General features: G+C 47.1%; 1 protein-coding gene across 13 annotated transcripts in view; it reads right to left on the reverse strand.

Moving 5' to 3' along the window:
- shot (dystonin-like protein short stop) overlaps positions 1-18,422 on the reverse strand; it is a 315,979-nt gene that overhangs the window by 153,428 nt on the left and 144,129 nt on the right. For all 13 annotated transcript variants that reach the window (XM_065424847.2, XM_065424849.2, XM_065424855.2 and 10 more), the window contains 5 exons: positions 17,952-18,067; positions 16,267-16,748; positions 11,719-11,945; positions 10,285-10,786; positions 4,499-4,777 (listed from right to left, as the gene is read on the reverse strand). In XM_065424847.2, coding sequence (XP_065280919.1) covers positions 4,499-4,777; positions 10,285-10,786; positions 11,719-11,945; positions 16,267-16,748; positions 17,952-18,067 — 1,606 coding nt within the window. The remainder of the gene's footprint in view (positions 1-4,498; positions 4,778-10,284; positions 10,787-11,718; positions 11,946-16,266; positions 16,749-17,951; positions 18,068-18,422) is intronic.

The following is an 18,422-nucleotide window of genomic DNA, read 5'->3' on the forward strand; positions in this document are numbered from 1 at the left end:
TGCGGGGGTGGTCATTGCACAATGTTTATCCTTTCTTTAAAAAGAAAGGATAAGCATGCTACTACCACGTACCACCTCCACAGCTACTGCCAAAGCATACTAAAGAGCCCTACCCGATCATGTTAGGTAATCTATGGTAATCCATTAAATAATGCTTGGAATAGCTTTTGTCCAAAGCTGGCCACCGTATTTGCAGCTCTCAAAAAACAGGCAACAGGCAAAAGCATGGTCTTTAAGATGTGTGTTTGTTACAACAGAGGGTGTCATTATTGGCATGTGAATTTGGACACCACCTATATCTGGCTATGATAAGTTCCGGGCTTCCGCAATTGCTTTTGGCCCATTCAACCAGCAAAGCATGGCCACTGAGATTGTTTTAGTTATTAGGGTAAGCTGTCGCTGAGTGGTGGACAGACGATCGATGCACAAAATATAGCTGTTATAACATATAGATGTCATTTTAGCTCCTGCAGTGGCTTTTGGCCACCACCTTGCTTCTAGAGCATGCCATGAGCAGAATGACAGAAGGGACAGAAGCATAGCCTCCAAGATTATTATTATCATCTTTTTTTTTTTTACGTAAGCAGCAGTTGCTGACTATAAAATATGACACCATCACTAACAAAAGTACTTATAATAGAAACTAGTTCCGAAATTTACTACTAACAGGAACGCTTATATTTCACATCTAGTTTTTGCTACAGACAATGTCTCACCATTATTCCTGCTGTCAAAACTAATCCAAGTAGAGCCAGGCTGAGCGGTTTTTCGTCACAGGAAGTATTGCTCAAAATTTTGGATTTTGCAAAGGTGACTATGAAAGTTATTTCTATATGTTTGCAGCCGTTCTTCTCTTCTTGCACACATGAATAGTTTCTCATAAGTCAATGCACTCATGTTCTCTATTCTGCTTCTTTAGTTTGGGTTGGTACGCTCTCTTTAGTGCGAGGCTGGGAAACCAACGCGGATATCAAGCAATGGCGACCGCAAAGCATGAAGCAATGTCATCTGAAAATACCAACGAGTGATTGTGCTCTGTCTTATAAGCTATGTTTCTTTCTTGATGTTCAATTATTCTTGCTTTTGTTTTGCTGGAATTGTTTTGTATTTGTACGGTTGAGCACATATCTCCACTAAATGTGTTCTATTGGCCAAAGCTTCAACAAGGCTACATTGAAATGAGCCGCCACAAGGCCAGTAATGTGCTCCTATGCTTTCTCGGTCAAGAGTTTCATCTCTAGCCAACATATAGAATTCTGATGTCAATGGTTAGAGTACTTATTGCACTAAAGAGTTGTATAATTTCCTACATTTCAAGGAAAGCTTGCATTGTGAGGTCGAATTACAATCGTGTAAATACGGTACATTGATTCCCACAGTGCGTAGGATGTTATATTTTTACAGTGAAGCTGTATACAGCTATCCTGGCAAATTTTCTGTGTCCGTGCGTGTACACCGTCGAGTCAACAAAGAAAAAAGTTCGTCTTCAGAGCTTGTGTAGAAGAGAGTCTAGCCTTGTAGGTTCATTAGCATAAGACTCAAAACCTGTGATAGACGACCCATTGTTCTTCCTGGTGTGCTCATTACAAGTGTCAAGTTGAGTGATTGATGACCCATTGTTCACGGTGCTCATTCGCCACCACTAGGGGGTGTGTCACTATAGCAACCGTGTCCATGTAAAGGTCATGTTAGGAACGGCCTGCAGAGGTGCCGACATGCAAAGTTTTCTCAGCCCACTGCAGATGCGAGCATGGCGAGCTTCTCTGAGGACCATGGAAGCCTTCAACACCTGCCACGGTGACTCGTTTTGTAGGGACCACGAGGTGCCGTGTCAACACCCCCTTCGGCGCCGCTACGACTAAACACGATCGGCGCACGAACTGTTGTTAGTAAACTCGCCACCACCAACCCGGTCTTTCGGGAGCGAGGGAGTTCCCAAGGGACTGTACTTGGAGGCACCGTCCCACGCGCCTTTCAAGACGCAAGACAATGGAAAACCACAGCGATGCTGCGGTGGTCAGCTCGGGGAATAAGAGGTGCCTCCCTTTGGCAAGACAAAGTTCTGCGTAGACCGTCTCACCTCGGTGGGGGGCAGTGAAACCAGTGAAACCAGTGTCTACGTCTGTGTGTGAGCCCTCCTCCTCCAAAAAGGCGGGTCGACTACGATGACGTTGGATGCTACGAATTGGCGGTGAACTGCCATTTTCCCTCACCTAGGGACCTCGGAAGGACGGAGTGTTTATAAGCAGCTGTTTGTCGGCTGTTAGGGTGTGCTCGTGCTCGAGAAGAAGCGAGTTTAGAGCTTCGTGCTCGTATGCTGTATGCTTCGTCTTGCGTGCTCCGTTTGGGAGTCATGCTAGACTGTCGAATGTATCTCTTGTTTAATGTAAAAATATGTAAATAAACCCTGTATGCCTAGTTCCTCCCAAGTTCCTCCCTAAGACTACAACTCCTACAGCCATAATAAATGTACACATATGAATTGCCTGGTGCGTGTTCATCTATAGAGTGACATCAGTGTTGCCTAGCGACTTTATCGGCAGTTATTCTTGAACGCTTCCATGGTATGGATGCTTATTGTGCACCTGGAAGAGCAGCAACATGCCCTTCTAGAATGACAATGGGAAGCTACCAAGGCCAATTGTGCATTGATCGATAAGCCTGGCCCGTGGTTTGTGCTGACCGACAAAGACTCGCAGCATATATGTCAGTGCCAGCAGTGAGACGCCGCTGCCACTAAGGCCCATCGTAGCAATGCCCCACCCGGCGATGATCCGTAGCGTGCCCGTGACGAGCGGCCTCATGAACAGAACCTGGAACGTGAGCGCTGGTGGTGGCAAAGCAGCACTGGCAAGACATGGGCTTTAATTGCGTATATATAGCCATACATATACAGTAAAGCTTCGTTAAACCGTACCCACTTAAACAGTAGTTTCGTTTTAAAAGTAGTAAGGTCAAATCCCCAATTCAGCAGCCATTGAACATAATGTGTTTTGTATCCGCATAAACCATACCAGCTCACTGCGTACGTATCAGTTAACACGTAATGTTTCCACTTTTCTTCGCGCAAACACAGCGGTGCGTCGTCTCTATAGGGCAGCCCCGGCAGAAGAACAAGCCTCAGAGATCGAAACAACGGCCTCCAAGTACCCTGTGCATTTGTGCGTGAAGACACATCAACATCATTTCGGCGGTGTGCCAGAGAGCGTTGTGGTGTCGTGCAAGGGAGGACTTGTGTCATGCCGAAGCTCGGATAAAAAAGACGCCAGGTGCTCAGCATAGAAGAAAAATTAAACATCGTTCGTGCTATCAAATGTGACACAAAGAGGTCGGTGCTAGCACGCGACAGGGATCTGCTGTTGACTACGGTTTGTGGCATTTGGAATGTGAAGTTGCTCGGCAGCGCTGCTGCGACCGCAAAGAGATGTCAGCTATGAGGTTCGACTTTTCCTTATTGTTGCCTCTGTTGTTGTTGAAGTGTCGACTAGTGACAGCGATGAGGACATGGAAAACGACAGCACGGACGATTCAGATCTGACAGTGGCAGAAGCTGCGCGTTACGTCAGCCTCATGAATGCAATCGTCGCGACGAGAACAGCACCTCGAAATGAAAAAGGCAGCCCACGACTTCTGCGGCGCTACCGCACGCATGCACGGAAAATACCTAACACCACCAAGGAATCTGCCGTGCGAGTGTTTGTCGAGAAGAGGGGGCTGGCTGGAAAGCTGGCTCGCAGCTTCAGCAAGTTTGAGGCCACTGTTGTCGCTGCTAGGGAGCCGCGGCATCAAACGAAAATAACACTTTTGTCGCGCAAAGTGAATAAATACTGCATGTTTTTTTCCCCTTTCATGGCACTCTCTCTGAGTTCCGTTTTTGACAGGTAAGTGGGTGATCTCATGCTATTTCGGTTGAACAGTACTACCGTTTAGTATGTGCTTTTTCCGAGCTCCGGCCAACTACAGTTTAACGAGGTTTCACTGTATATAATTTCGTCATTTTAGAAGAACACCTGACAGCTTCGCTGGTTGTCGTCGTTCACAGAGTGAAAGGGCCGATGAATTTTTTCTTCCTTCATCACTTTTCTGGTTTCTGTTAAATGCTTCAGAGGAGACCATCTGCAGAATGTGTAGCACTAGACCATATCCCTTAACTAAGGTTCCTTTGAAAGCTCTATGCTCCTCAACTTTTAAAGGTCCTTTGGTATGCCTGTGCGACTGGAGTACAAGTTAAACCTTTGGCTCCTTTAGAATACAATGTAGTCCATCTTTAGTAATAAGAAGTTAACAAGGCCTTAAAGCAGATGCCATGAGAATCCATGACATCATGGCTGCCTGGTGTGACACGGCACTGTTGCCCCCAGCTTTCGCTTTTGCGTCTTTCCTGGCTTATCAAGCACTGTCTGGTATTTCAGAAGCATAGTTCATTGACACAGCTTAACTTGACTTTCTTCTTTAGTGTTCCTTTAAGTGTTATGTGAATTGAAGTGCTTAAGCGTACCTGGTGGTAGTGCGCGGCATGTCGCAGATGGGCCTCTAGGGCGCGCAGCAGCTCGAGCAGCCAAGCCCACTGTGCCTGCAGTGCGCTAAGCTGCGCCTCGATAGCGCGTGCGGCTGGGTGCTGCTGGCGCACGAGGGATGACCCCTGGTCCAGCGTTGCATTGAAGGCCGACTCGCGTGCCTCAACCTCGGCTGTCAGCGTCCCTTGATGGTGCTCCAGCTCGACCAGGTTCAGGGTCGGGCTGCTCCAGTCACGCATGATCTCTGGCTGCTGCCGCTCCTGCAGGGCCAAAGCCCAAATAAGGGTTTAGTTAGAGCTGCAGAGGTTACCCTGGCGCCCTGCCTAGCATGATACTCCAGACAATTTGAGGAAAAGGTGAAAATGGAACACCAAAGAACAGCATTTAAGAATAAAAACAATGAAGAAAGGTAAGTAAACAAAAGGATTCCTTAAAGGGGTCCTGAACCAACCCTCAGGTTGGGTGAGAAAAACACAGCCTGCAGATAGCATATGCTGGTGTTAACATGTCAGCCAAATTTTCCAGTCATACATGGCACGTAGATACCACAAGAAGAGTGTGAAGTCACCTTTCTCTCAAGCGCTCTCTTTTCAACAGATGTCTGCTCCTCACTCTTTTCTGGACACATTATTTCATAATATAGCAGACTCCCATAAGTTACTGCTATTGGCGAATAGCTTGTAGTGCACTACTACGTGCCACAATGGTCTAGTCACAAAAGATGATGACATGCCCAGCCCACTGATGGTGTGCGAGCAGTAGAATTGGCGGAATCAGGCTTCCTCCCGATTGAGCAGGCTTGGCTAAAATATAATTTGTGGACACCAAGCACCAGCGTCTGTCTAGTTTCTCTTCACCCACAAATTGGCAACTCCAAATTGCTCCAAATCATTGCTCTCAGCTCTGGGTGCCTCAGCTTCGCTGGGCCTGCTGCTGCAAGGAGCTCGAGCCCCGCTGTCTTCGCAGTCCGCCTGCTATCCAGTCAGCGACGGCCTTGGATTCTCCCAGTCAAGTACTGCCGTCAGTGCCACTACCCCACGATCTTGATGTCTGCGCTCTCAAGCTCCCGTAGTTCTGGTCATCGCACTTGGAACTTTGGTTCATTATTACCGAATCATTGTTCTGTCACCACCACCCCAGTTCGTAGTTGACCATGTTCGACCACGTCGTTGGAGCACTTTCACTTATTACTGCTGCGATTGTTTGTGATGTTCTATGCTTCCTGCCAGTCAACTGCCCCTATGACCACCTTAAGGCTATGCTCATCCAGCGCACCATTGAAACGTAGCAGCATTGATTACAGCAACTTCCTACATTGGAGGAGCTTGGCAACCGCAAACCTACCAACTTACTGCATCGCATGCAAGCCTTGGCTGGAGACCTAGCTCCTTCAACTGACAGCGCACTTCTCCAGGAACTTTTTCTGCAGTGCCTACCACTGCAGGTGCGCATTATCCTGACCGCATCTTCATTATCAACGTTGGAATGTTTGGCCCAGTTGGCCAACAAGATTATGGATGTCGGTTTCTTCTCTGTGACCACAGTTCATCACCCTTCTGACCCTACGTCCCACAGCACACCACTGGCGACAGCTATGCACGTATCCCTAAAGCTAACAAGGAGCTCATACAGCGAGTAGCCTCACTGACAGCTGAAGTCGCTGCCCCAGCCCTGGTCACTCTGAACACCATTCTCCTCCTCCCGTTACGCATTGCTGGTATCACCGTCGCTATGGCTCTTGCACAAACCAGCGCCGCCACCCCTGCTCCTACGTGGGAGAAGGTTGGGACGAACACTCACGGCAACCACTGCTCCCGGCCCCAGATCCAGTTGCCTTTTCCGTGTCACTGACCATGTCATCAAAGTCCACTATCTCGTTGATACTGCCTCCGAGATTTGCAGCCTTCCTCCTACATTGGCTGAGTGCTGCCATTCTCCTGACTCGCATCCTCTCGCCACGGTCAACGGATCAACCATTCGGACCTATGGACAAAAGTCGCTGACTCTTGGCATTGGCCTCAGACGTAGTTTTCGCTGTATCTTTATCATCACGGCCATGCGCCAGCCCATCATCGGAGCAGACTTTCTTTGGCACTACAAGCTTGTCATCAATGTACAGCACAGCAGCAGGTTGGACTCCGAGACGAGGTTGACCGTCCGAGAAGTTTCCTGTCACGCTCCATTGCTTAGGCTTCTCCAAGCGCACATGGCCATTCCCGACCCTTGGTCAGCCATCCTTGTCAAGTTTCCGGACATCTTCCGACTTCCCTCCTTTCAGTCCTCGGTCGCTCGCCGCGTGATACATCGTATCGCCACAACTGGCTCTCCCGTGTTTGCTCGGGAGACCAGTTGACCTTGGCTTCATTCGTCCCACCTCCAGTCCTTGGGCCTCGCCACCCCATATGGTGCTCAAGAAGACCAGTGATTGCTGCCCTTGCGGTGATTACCGTGCTCTCAACAAGGCCAATGTCCCAAACCGGTACACAATACCTCACATTCAGGACTTTATGTCCGCACTGCACAGCTGCACCATCTTTAGCAAGGTTGACCTGATGAAAGCTTACCACCACATTCCTGTGGAACCCTCACATATTCCCAAAACTGCTGTTATAACACCCCTCGGCCTGTTCGAATATCCATGCATGCCTTTCAGTCTTCATAATGCGGGCCAGACCTTTCAGCGTCTCATCGACCAGGTATTCCGTGGCTTGATGTGCTGCTTTACCTATCTTGACAACATCGTCATCTACAGGACCACCCCTGAAGCTCACAAACTGTTTACATCAAGTGCTCGCAAGACTCGGCAAGCTCGCTCTTGTCGTTAATGGTTCGAAGAGCGAGTTCGGCGTTACGGAGTTGAATTTCCCCGGTCATCACATCAACGCACACAGCATTCATCCACTTCCGGCCTGCATCACAGCCATCCGTGAATCCGTGTTCTTATGCTACGGTTTTTGCAACCACCTATATATATGTTCTTCGTTTTAATAAAAATTTAGTTGAGAGTTAGCACTCGTCCTGTCTGCTCCTTTCTGTGTCCGTGTTTCACTTCGCGCTAGAAGCCAAAATCATGTCATCCGTGAATTTCCTCAACCATCCATCCCCACGTAACTGTGCAAATTTCTTGGCCTCGCCAACTATTACCGCTACCTCATTCCTCGCTGTACCAATATACTGCAGCCTCTACACGACCTTCTCTCGGGCCTCAAGACATTAAATACTCTCATGGCCAGGAACGATACTGCTGAGCACGCGTATAAAGGCATCAAAGAAGCCATTGCCAGCGTGACACTCCTCGTCCATCCCAAATACGACGCCTCAACATCTGTCCTAGTTGACGCATTGAACACCGCTTTCAGTGCAGTACTGCAGCAGGTCATTGCTGGTGCTTGGCAGCCCAGCACCTTCTTTTACAAGGAGCTTGTGCCCCCTGAGCGCCGCTACAGCCTGCTCAGCTGAGAGCTGCTCGCCATCTATTTGGCTGTGAAGCACTTTCGACATTTTCTCGAGGGAAGCTCCTTCCATGTCCTTACCGACCCTAAACCACTGACTTACGTCCTAGCGTCCAGCAGCACCTCCTATGCTCCCCGTGAAATTAGACAGCTCGCCTACGCCTGTTGTCAACGCACCAAAAGAAATGGAATGAGCGTCTTCAGCGCGTTCGCACCAGGCGTCATTTATATCAAGTCAAGCATGAGCTTCAAGTTAAGTTGCATTTCTGAATACGGATACTTGTGTCTACTCAGCGCTATGAGTGCTGTCGTTTCTCTCAACAACGATGTTCTTCCTGGCGTGTATATGTCAACCCTGGCCTTGAGAACTGCAAGCACATCTTTGTGCCCCCCAATGTTGTGTGTCCTCCCTTAAGGCCCCTGTATGATGGTCCGTTCAAAGCACTCAAGCATGCACCTAAATACTTTCTATTGCTCATCAATACGCGAGAAGATACGGTCTCTGTTGACCGTCTTAAGCCTGTCTAGTTTAGTCACTTCTGCCGTCGCATTCCCTCCCAATCAGGCCAGTCTTACTCACCGTGTGCTGTTCGCATCACCGCCATCCGCGCCTTGCCTTTCATCCAGCTCACGGCTTCCTCACTAGAAGGGGGGCTCTGTAGCACACTACTACATGCCACAACATTCCGGTTACAAAGTACGACAAGGACAAGCCCAGAATGCCGACAGTGCACGAGCAGTGAAATCAGTGGAATCAGGCTTCTGCCCGATTGAGCGGGCTCGGCTTAAAATGTAATTTATGGCCACCAGGCACCAGCGTCTGTGATTTTTGTTCACCCACAAGCTTATATCAATCAAGAAGGGTGTTTGGATAAGTGCACTTCCTCCTACGGTTACTGTGCATAGTTATTGACACAGTTTAATAAACAGGCTGAAGTAAGCGAAAATCTGCTTCCATATTTCGATAGTAACTACAAGCTTCCGGAAGAAGCCGACTATCACCCACTCACACTTGGCCGCGGCCACCGCTGTAGGAATAAGGTTTGGCAACCCTGCCTATCGGTGTCGTAGCCATCAGGTTTCACTAATTTATAACAATTTTGAACACTCAACTAGCCCCGAACCACATGAAAGTTAAGGTCAGACCCCACACACGCTAGCCAGCACGTGCTCACTTCTGGTTGCTGCTGGTTGGATGCAATGGCAGACTTCGCTTCGTAATGAGCGCTTCAAACTGGGCGCAAGTTGGATGTGGCTGCTATCAGTTGGCCAAGCTGGGCAGGACAAAGTTGGTCCACACCACGTAGCACAGCATGACAGGAGCATAAGAGCTCGAGCTAGCATTCTAGCCCCATCATTCCCAAAGCAAATGCTGCAGTTGCATGTGGCTGCAGTCTGCTACGAAGCGCAGATACTGTGACCGCCGCGGGGTGCCGCCGCAAGTCTACTGGCTAAGGGCAACCGCATTTGGCATGTCATAGGTGCCAAAATCCGAAATAGTGGTGTCTACGTGAACATACGAAATAAATTTGAACTGCGCGCCACTGCAACGTACAGTAAGCAGAGCATTGTGCCTTAGGAAGATTTACAAGAGATAGCAGTAGCTCACGTCTGATCCCAGTATTTACCCAACTCCAAGGCACCCTTTTTTTCCTCCATAAGAAAATTGGGCCAGAATCAGCAATCGCAGATTTTGCATGATTTGCCACAAAAGCAGCTGTACTGCACTGAAGCTGACTTAAGGAAACTGGACGCCACTAAGCAAGAAAAATGGGCAAGGGCCTAATATATGTTGCAAAGAAATCGGACGCAAGTTATATTTCTACTTTGTTTAGGAGGTTTAATGTTATCTCCACACTTGCTTTTTAACTTTGGGCACATTGAAAGCAGGCATGTATTTGATTCAGGGGCACGTTAAAGTCGAGCAAATACCAACAAATGGATCAGCAGTGTGTTTTCACAATTTTTCTGCATCCAGTTTAATTCGACCCACCAGACAATTCAATCAATTTGGCTGGTCCCATCAGGTTCAAGTTACCAAAAGTCAATTGTACCAATACACATGCCCTTGCCTTCATTTCAATTTGTTGGCATTTACTGCGCCCACTTCAACACGTATAAGTCGCATCCATAATTTCTAGAAGTGACTGGACACTGTCTGTCATTAAGCAGCAGGTGCCCGTGTTATTGTGAGAGCAGATTTAAAGGTGTTTCTCTCCGTTTCTGGACGGAGGTTGTACCCTTTAGAACTGTCATTGCACAGCTGGTTTAGCAAGAAGAACCGAGCAGGAGGCATAGGAGATCATTAGCCATACCTGCAGCCAGCGCAGCTCGGCGGCTGCTGACTGGGCAAACTCGAGCAGCGCATCCAGGTCGCTCAGTCGCTTGTTGGACAGCACCAGCAGCTCAGAGTAGTCACGCTCCAGCTGCGCCAGCTGCTTCTGGTACTGCGCACGTTCCTCACTGCCTTCTTCAAAGTGTCCCTGCCTCGAGATGCACATGTCCACATTTTTCTGGAACTGGTCGATGAGCCGGTGGTCGGCCTGGTGCCGATCTAGGGCTGACTGCACAGCAGGCACCTCACAGCCCCACTCAACGGTCTCGAGCTGTCGCAGCTTCTCCTGCACCCAGTCGAGGCAGCTCTGCAGGAACTTGAGGTACTCGTGCGTCTCCACCAGCCGGCTTTCAGAGATCACCTGCCGCTGCTTGGTCACCTTTCGCTCCTCAAGCTTGTACTGCTTGCTCGAGAGCGGTGCCAGCAGCCGCTGCTGGTATGCCAGCCGGAGGTCTGACCAGCGCTGGTGCAATTTCTGGACCCTGAGTGCACAGAGGAAAGAGAGGTATCTGTAACTGCTCAATACTGGCCAGCAAAGGCCATATAAATATCACTTTCATGGTGCACTGACTGATAAACCAGTGGAAGTGGACATGACGAAATTTATGGCGCAACTCCCCCTGAAGAGACTCGGCCACCTCACAACTAAACTCACAACCGCAATGGTAGGGTACTCATTCTGAGCCAGAAAGATCACGTGACCGTGTCCAACAGGGGCCATATTTTGACTTGCCCAAAGTGAGTCCCACCACCTCCCAGAAGACCGTGCGTGAGCTTTTGCCACACGACAAATCTTGTAACTTCCCTCAGAGTCATTTACATGCAACATAGCCCTCATGACCTTCCCTCAAACAAGGAAATCATTAAGGACATCAAATCGAGCAGAACTAACTACAAAAGTGATTAATCAAGCATCTGTCAGAGAGAGTGGAACAAAAAGGAGAAGACAAAATATAACACTTCCGAGTACAAGAGCTTCCTGCAAAACAGTTAGAAAGCTTGTTGTAAGACACCATGATAGGTGTATGCAATTTGACACCAAGTAAAATTACGCGATTACTGCAATCAGTACCAATCAGGCAAGTAATGCCTGCTCTAGAAAATGGTACCGCCGAAGCCTGAACACTACTTTGTCAGCAAAAAGCCAATTATGGACACAGACTTTGTTATGGACTTTGGACAATTTGTAACAGATTAATTCCAGCTGCTGCACCCACAAAACCAAAAGAGACTGACTAATCAGCCAGTATTGTTACTGGCTCCCGGGAGTCCTAAGCAGCAGGAGTCCTAAGGAGTCCTAAGGAGCAGGAGTCCTAAGCCAATAATCTGCTTAGGCCACTAGATCCCTTATAGAAAATTTTTGCCAGACAGGCCGTCCCATTTGTGAAACAGATGAGAGAAAATGAATGCTCACAGCTTGTGCAGCTCTGAAGCCCGGTGATAACGGCCATCAAAAAGCAGCTGCACATCTCGGAATAGAGCCTTGAGGGTGTCCTCAATGTGGCGCAAGTCACGGTCCACCTGGTCGCAGACGCGCTTGGCGTCGGCCGGATGCAGCCGCCCAAGCCGTGGCTCCTCCTCCGATATGCGCCGCTCCACATCGTCCAGGCGAGCATCGCAGTTCTTGGCCTCGCGATGGACCTGTCAAAGAAGGAAAAACAATGTTATTCCCAGCACCAAGCAAGGCAATGACCCTGCTGAAAAGTGCTGAGATTTTACAGCGCCTTCCACAGAATTCACAGACGACTAGGAAAGAGAGGTAATTTGCAACAATATCATGCACATTCTTGAAGTTGGAGATGCCAAAAAATTAATCCCTGTTCATTTATATTCAAATAAATATTCTTCAATGGCTCTATTCTGGACAGTTGGCAATTTTGCAGTTAGCCTGCACACAGCTAAAATTAACCACCAATGCAGAGGTGCTAGGGGCGGAGTGCTTAAACAAGATAAAGCCCTTCTTGGTGGGTAGGTACCCTACATGTGCCTACGGCAGTAACAAGTGCATGCCTCTAAGCAGACACCACTGAATGTTCAAAACGTAAGCACAAGCCATCATACTATATCTTCTTAATAGAAAACCGCCACATGAAACTGCACATTACAGCTCTATGCTAAGCATTGCCCCCATCATAGGCGCCGACTACGAGGGAGCTCCAGGGCCCCGAGACCCCTCTGGAGTTTTCCGGAGGGGGCAGAGCCCTCCCACCTAAAAGTGCCATTGCAAGAGTTTTGTCACCCACATCACCCGAGGTTTGTTTTGAGTTGCCTCAACCTGTTCACTTAAAATTTTATTGTGACTAATAGCTTACTGCTTCATTGTTCGGGTGGACATGCACGGCTTTTATTTCATGCTTTGCTTTATTTCTGCGAATCCTGACAATAGGAGGACCAGCGCATTAGAAGTACCAGCGGCGGGCCTCATCTGTATTATCTCGCTTCAACATTGTTTTAAATTTCCACTGTAAACACCATGCACATACACAATATATTTAAATTTATACACAGGACAAAGTTAATTATAGTTTTAATGAGAAGGAGGTGGCCAATTAACACTTATTTTTAAAGGTGTGGATAGCCTATGCCTAGAGAATGAATATGTTGCTGTATGTTCACCTCGCTTCGAAATGCTTTGCATGCTTTTTTGACCTAGAAACAACGTGTAGACTTCAGTGACCCCTTCGGCAGAGTCTTTTATCAACGGCATGTGAAATGCAGGTGAATGATGTATGTCTCAGTATTGCTTCTCCTTTCAGTAAGCAATGCTAACGACTGATTCAAAAAAAAAAAAATTTCTGATAATCTACAACATTTATTAGGGATGGAAACATAGTCACTTGCATGCAGAGGTCATAAATATACAGGGTGTCCCAATTAACTATCATGTACCAAGATTTTTAAAAAGGTCAATGTCTTACTCAGAAAAAACCTAGTGCATATTGTTTCCAGTATAGTGGAGTAGCTGCCAGTAATTTTTTCGTTACTGAGATTTAATTAGGTAACTGTAAATAATTATCCAAGTTGAGCCATACTATCCTAATTACCAAAGTGTCAATGGGGCATTTATAGGCACAACCAAGGCACATCTAAGTGGGGTGTTTCCGGTGACGTACAAATTGTGTACTAATTTTCCAGACTGATAAATAAATCCTGCGAAATATGGAAAATACTACGTGACTGTGCTCCCACCCATATCCTAAAGCAACGCTCTCGAACAAGCTCCCTCTCAGTTAGCCAGAACTAAATGAAAGAAATAAAGAAAACATTGTGAACGAGCTAGTTCCTCATCTGCCGTGCCCCGCCTGAAGTAACACGTCGTATTAGGCGTTAGTTGCAAAAAAGCTCTGATAGCTGTTGTCTTAGCGTAGATAAAGTGCACTGATTGTTTTATGTTCTATTTTATTTTATTTTTTGCCACCAAACCTATAATCAAAAAAGTGAAACACAACGTCAGTGCAAAGGCTTAAAGGTGCATTTTGTTTCGTCCCAGTCGCCATGTCTTTCTCTAATATGCAGAAGGTAAACATGATCCTTGCCTTGGGAGCTGGAAATGACAAGAGGAAGGCCGCAAATATATATATCAGTTACGGAAGTGTGGTGGTAGACCAAACACATCGACTATCATCAGAAATTATGAAAACCTGCGACAAATTGACAGCTTCAAGAAGTATTAGCAGACGACTTCATCTTTGAGTCCTAGCCTATGCACGGATGTTCTAGCACTTATGGCCTCAAACCCTCATGCTAGCGTGCAGGACGTGGCCACCCAGGTACCAATTTCCAAATCAGCTTGGAGGATTCTAAACGACAGCCTTTCACCCATACCACCTTAACGAGCATGAATGCTCAGAAGATAGCGACCTGTAGAATCATCTAAATTTCTCTAATTGGGTCCTCACAAAAGCCGATAAGTCACCGAACTTTCTGAGCAACATCATGTGCACAGATGAAGCCAATTTTCACAGAAACGCACAGGTAAATTTGCATAATGCACACTATTGGAGTGACTACAATGCACACTGGGTAAAGTGCAATTGGTACCAGTACCAGTGGTCGTTCAATGGGAGGTGCAAAATTCACGCTGGTGCTATAATATAATCAGTCCCATCTTCTTCGATCACACGCTGACTGGACAGCGCTACATGAACGAAATCCTTGAAGGAGTGGTGGATGAGTTTCTCACCGAAGTCTCGCTGTCATGTCTTCCACTTTATGGTATCAGCAAGATGAAGTACCAGCACACAGCAGCAGCCGAGCACGAAACTGGCGGAATGTGGCTTTTCACGCACAACAGACTAGAAGGCATGGGCCTGTAAACTGGCCGGCTAGGTCACCTGACCTCTCTCCATTTGATTTATTTTTTAGAGGTTATATGAAAGATTGTGCTTACATGATCGAGATTGATGTCAGATAAGCTCAAGGCAAGGATAACGAATGCCTGCCGTAGAATTCCAGCGTTCGTCATCAAGAAAACCAGAGAAGATGCAAAAAAAGCAGACTCAGTAATGCGTAGCTGCAGAGGGAGACCTACTCAAACACATCCTCTAGGCAGCAGCTGGTGTTCAATGGCACTTTCAAATTCATAGATAATAAGGACACACTTAAATCTGATGTTCTTTTTTGGTTTGTCTTGTTTTGTTTTTGTGGAGATGTCCTGATCACCAATTCGGCTAAATTAGAAGTGGTATAATTACTTTTCTGAACACATCGGTTTTGCCTTTTCTCTACAAGTGGTTTGCTTCCCAGTCTGAACATTTCGCTTTTATTTTTTGCCACGAACCTGTTTTTGCAACACATATATACTCTCATGAAAAATAAAAGTCACTTTGTTGCCTTTGGTCTAAAGCAAGTTTCTGACACGAAACATAGCTGTGCCCGCATTCTTTAGACGCAGTGCAAGCAGAGCCAGGATCTTGAAACATTCTATGCCTGTTCCATTGCTTTTCGCGTTTCGTCCGTGATCAGAGCGGTGCTTCGGTCGCATTATAAAGGGGCTTTTGTTATCAATGTGATCAGTCGCCCTTCAGAGACGGATAAGTGTGAGATAGAAATTAGAGCAAGAAATAGCTGCGAAGCCCCGAAACTGGCTGTTGGCGCTCCTTCCATACCATCATCAAGAAGATGCGCTGTCTCTTCGGCTTTGCAATAGGCAATGCAGTTGCTTTCAATCAGCTTATTCGATGGCACTCCTTTATGATGCGGGTGGAAACGCAGTCACATGGTATTTTTCATATTTCATGAGGTTCCTTTGCCAATCGGAAAAAATTGTATGTAATCAACATGTCGCTGAAAACACCACAGTTAGATGTCATTTGGGAGTGCCTACAAATGCCTCATTGACACTATGAAACTAGGACAGTAGTGCTTGAGTTAGATAATTCATTACAATTACCTAATTGAATCTACGTAACGAAAAAAATCACTGGCGGCTACTCCACTGTACTGGAAACAATATGCACTAGGTTTTCTTCGACTAACACAACTGCTATTTTTTTTAAGTATTGGTGCATGATAGCTGGGGCACCTTGTACAACTCGCTAAGTAACCAAAATGAGGCCAAGCCAGATTCACTCGAAATCAGAATCAGCGGCAGTCATGTGCAGCAGCACTTACACTCGGACTCGCAGCAAAAGCAAAAAAAGGAGAGAGGCTGCAGTTTCACCTGAAAGGCGAAGCAGTATTGGTGATAGCGAAGTATACGACAATTACACGAACGAAGATTACACCACCAAGAGATGCCAGATTCTTGGTGGTGCGAGAAGGCTCAGGCTGCGAAAGTGAACTGTCTCCTACTATGAGGTCTTGTAAATTCTCACATAAGGCCGTCACTACAGTGAACAATCCTTCGAGGTCAAACTAAGTTTCTTCAAGGGCAAGAAATATATATATATATATATACGGGGGCCGGAAAGCTGGTCGGGCACGAGCCCAGCGCCCCCCCCCCGCCCGTGGCCACTCATACCTTCTCAGCTAGCCTCTGCAGCTTCTCGAGCCGCGTTGCTTCATCCCGCAGAGCCCGCTCCCGGTCAGCATGTGCGGCCAGCATGCGCTGCCAGGATGCCTCGAGGTTGTCGGGTGTGAGCTCGACATCCACGTGCAGCCGCTGCTCCCGCACCAGTGAGTGCACTTCGTCACGCCACAGCTTGGTCAGCCGCTGCTTGTCCTGCAGCCGTGGGGGCACCTCCTCTTGGCGGAAGCGCACGTTCTCCGTCTGCAGCTGCTTCACCTCGGAGAGCGTGGGTGGGAAGCTGCGGCTCTGCAACAATGCCGTACTCTGGCGCAGCCACGTGTGGAGGTTGCTCGAGAGGTCCCGGTACTCTTCTGCCTTGCGCAGCTTCTCGTCTTCCGCAAACGGGTGGTGGCTCGCTGGCTCAGGGAACACATCATACAGCGAGGAGATGTATGTGATGAGGGACTTTTCATCGGGCTGGGGGGTGTCCACATCTGCGCCGCAACAAATTCACTTGAGTTGAACATCCTTTATTATTGTTCAGACATAGCCTCCTGTAATTTTACAATGGCTGACCAGCTGCTCCACAACGTATGTAAACCAGTGGTCCACTGTGGCGGCAGCACATACCCAGACATATTATACAACCAAACCTCAATACAGTAAACTTCTGTTATTGAACTCTGGTTAATTTGATTTTTTAGAATTAGATTCTTTAATTTCTTCTTTGTTTAGGGCCTTTAACATCATTTCCACATTAGTTTTCTACTTTTTATGTATACAGAAAGCGGCTGCGCACTTGATTCAGGGGCGTGTTAGAGTCGGGCAAATACTGCCAAATGAACCAGCAGTGTGTTTTGACAATTTTTCTGCATCCTGTATAGTTCGATTCACTGCATAATTGGATCAATTTCGCCGGTCCCGCCAGGCTCAAATTAATGGAAGTTAACTGTATGACGAGCATGGATCTAACAAATTATCAGATATAATTAATGAAGTAAGTATAAGATTGTCCTCGCCAATAGGACACAAGTCTATGCTTATAACAAATATTTGATAAAATGAACATATTTTCGTGTTGGATGCCACTTCATTATAAGTGAGGTTCAACTACCTGTTGTTCGTAGATCACGGACAACTTTCATTGTGTGCTGCTGCTCTTTTGCTTCCGAATGACATGTGATGAAAATAAGTTGACATGGCTCTAAAGGTGCCCCGCGAACTGTTAGCAACTACTACCAAAGTACTGCTTTTAGGTGTCCCAAGGTTTTGGCAGCACTTAGCAGCCACTGAAAAATACAGAGGGCTACATTTCACATCACACTTTGCTAGAGAGGCTCGCAGGATATGTGCCAAGGGCTCAACAAATAGCCTTTACTGTTTGGCTCCACAAACAGTAAAGACAATCCCACTCAGCACCACTTGCTCTTTTATTTCTGCAACGCTGGCGACCTCTTACCCAGCACACTAAATATGCACACTGTTGTCGATTCGATTTCCTGCACTACCACTTAACAAGTCTTTAACAAGACAACTTGCATTTGTGCCATACGCATACTTTGGGGATAAGGATACAAGGCCTTGCAGTACTCGTCTTTAAAGCGAGTATGAAGTTTAGAAACCAGTGCTTCACCAATAAGGGTAATCATAACCTGGTTGACAAACGAGAAGCAGTAAAGAGCGAATTTATAGCTCACCTTCGGGGTCCAGCAGCCTTGTGACACCGAGCTCTCGCTCAGCCACAGAGAAGGCCACCTCAAGGTTCTCGCGGACTGTTCGTGTCCGACACGAACGGAAGTCCACGAGGTCGGGTCTGCGTAAGAACAATTACCGCCGTTTGTGAACAAACAAATGCGCACAAATAGGCAAGAAAGCAAGCTAAATGACCTGGCATGCGACCCTTCATGGTATGGCGGCAATATAACAGCGTATGGCTGTGCCAACACTTACTAAAAAAATTTAGTAGGCCTGAAACAATCTTACAAATAAAAACAAGAAGATGCGCCAATATACAGCAGTATAAGTACATACAAAATCTGAAACATACGCGGTATTGAAAACACATTTTAGCAGGGTAATAGGTACCTGTAAGCCAAACTAGTTTCCAAAGTTAGCAAAGAAGTCGGAAGAATCCCCAAGACAATCTACTAAGAAAATCACATGTAGGC

The sequence above is a fragment of the Dermacentor albipictus genome, chromosome 6 (assembly GCF_038994185.2).
Source record: "Dermacentor albipictus isolate Rhodes 1998 colony chromosome 6, USDA_Dalb.pri_finalv2, whole genome shotgun sequence".
Classification (NCBI taxonomy): Eukaryota; Metazoa; Arthropoda; class Arachnida; order Ixodida; family Ixodidae; genus Dermacentor; species Dermacentor albipictus.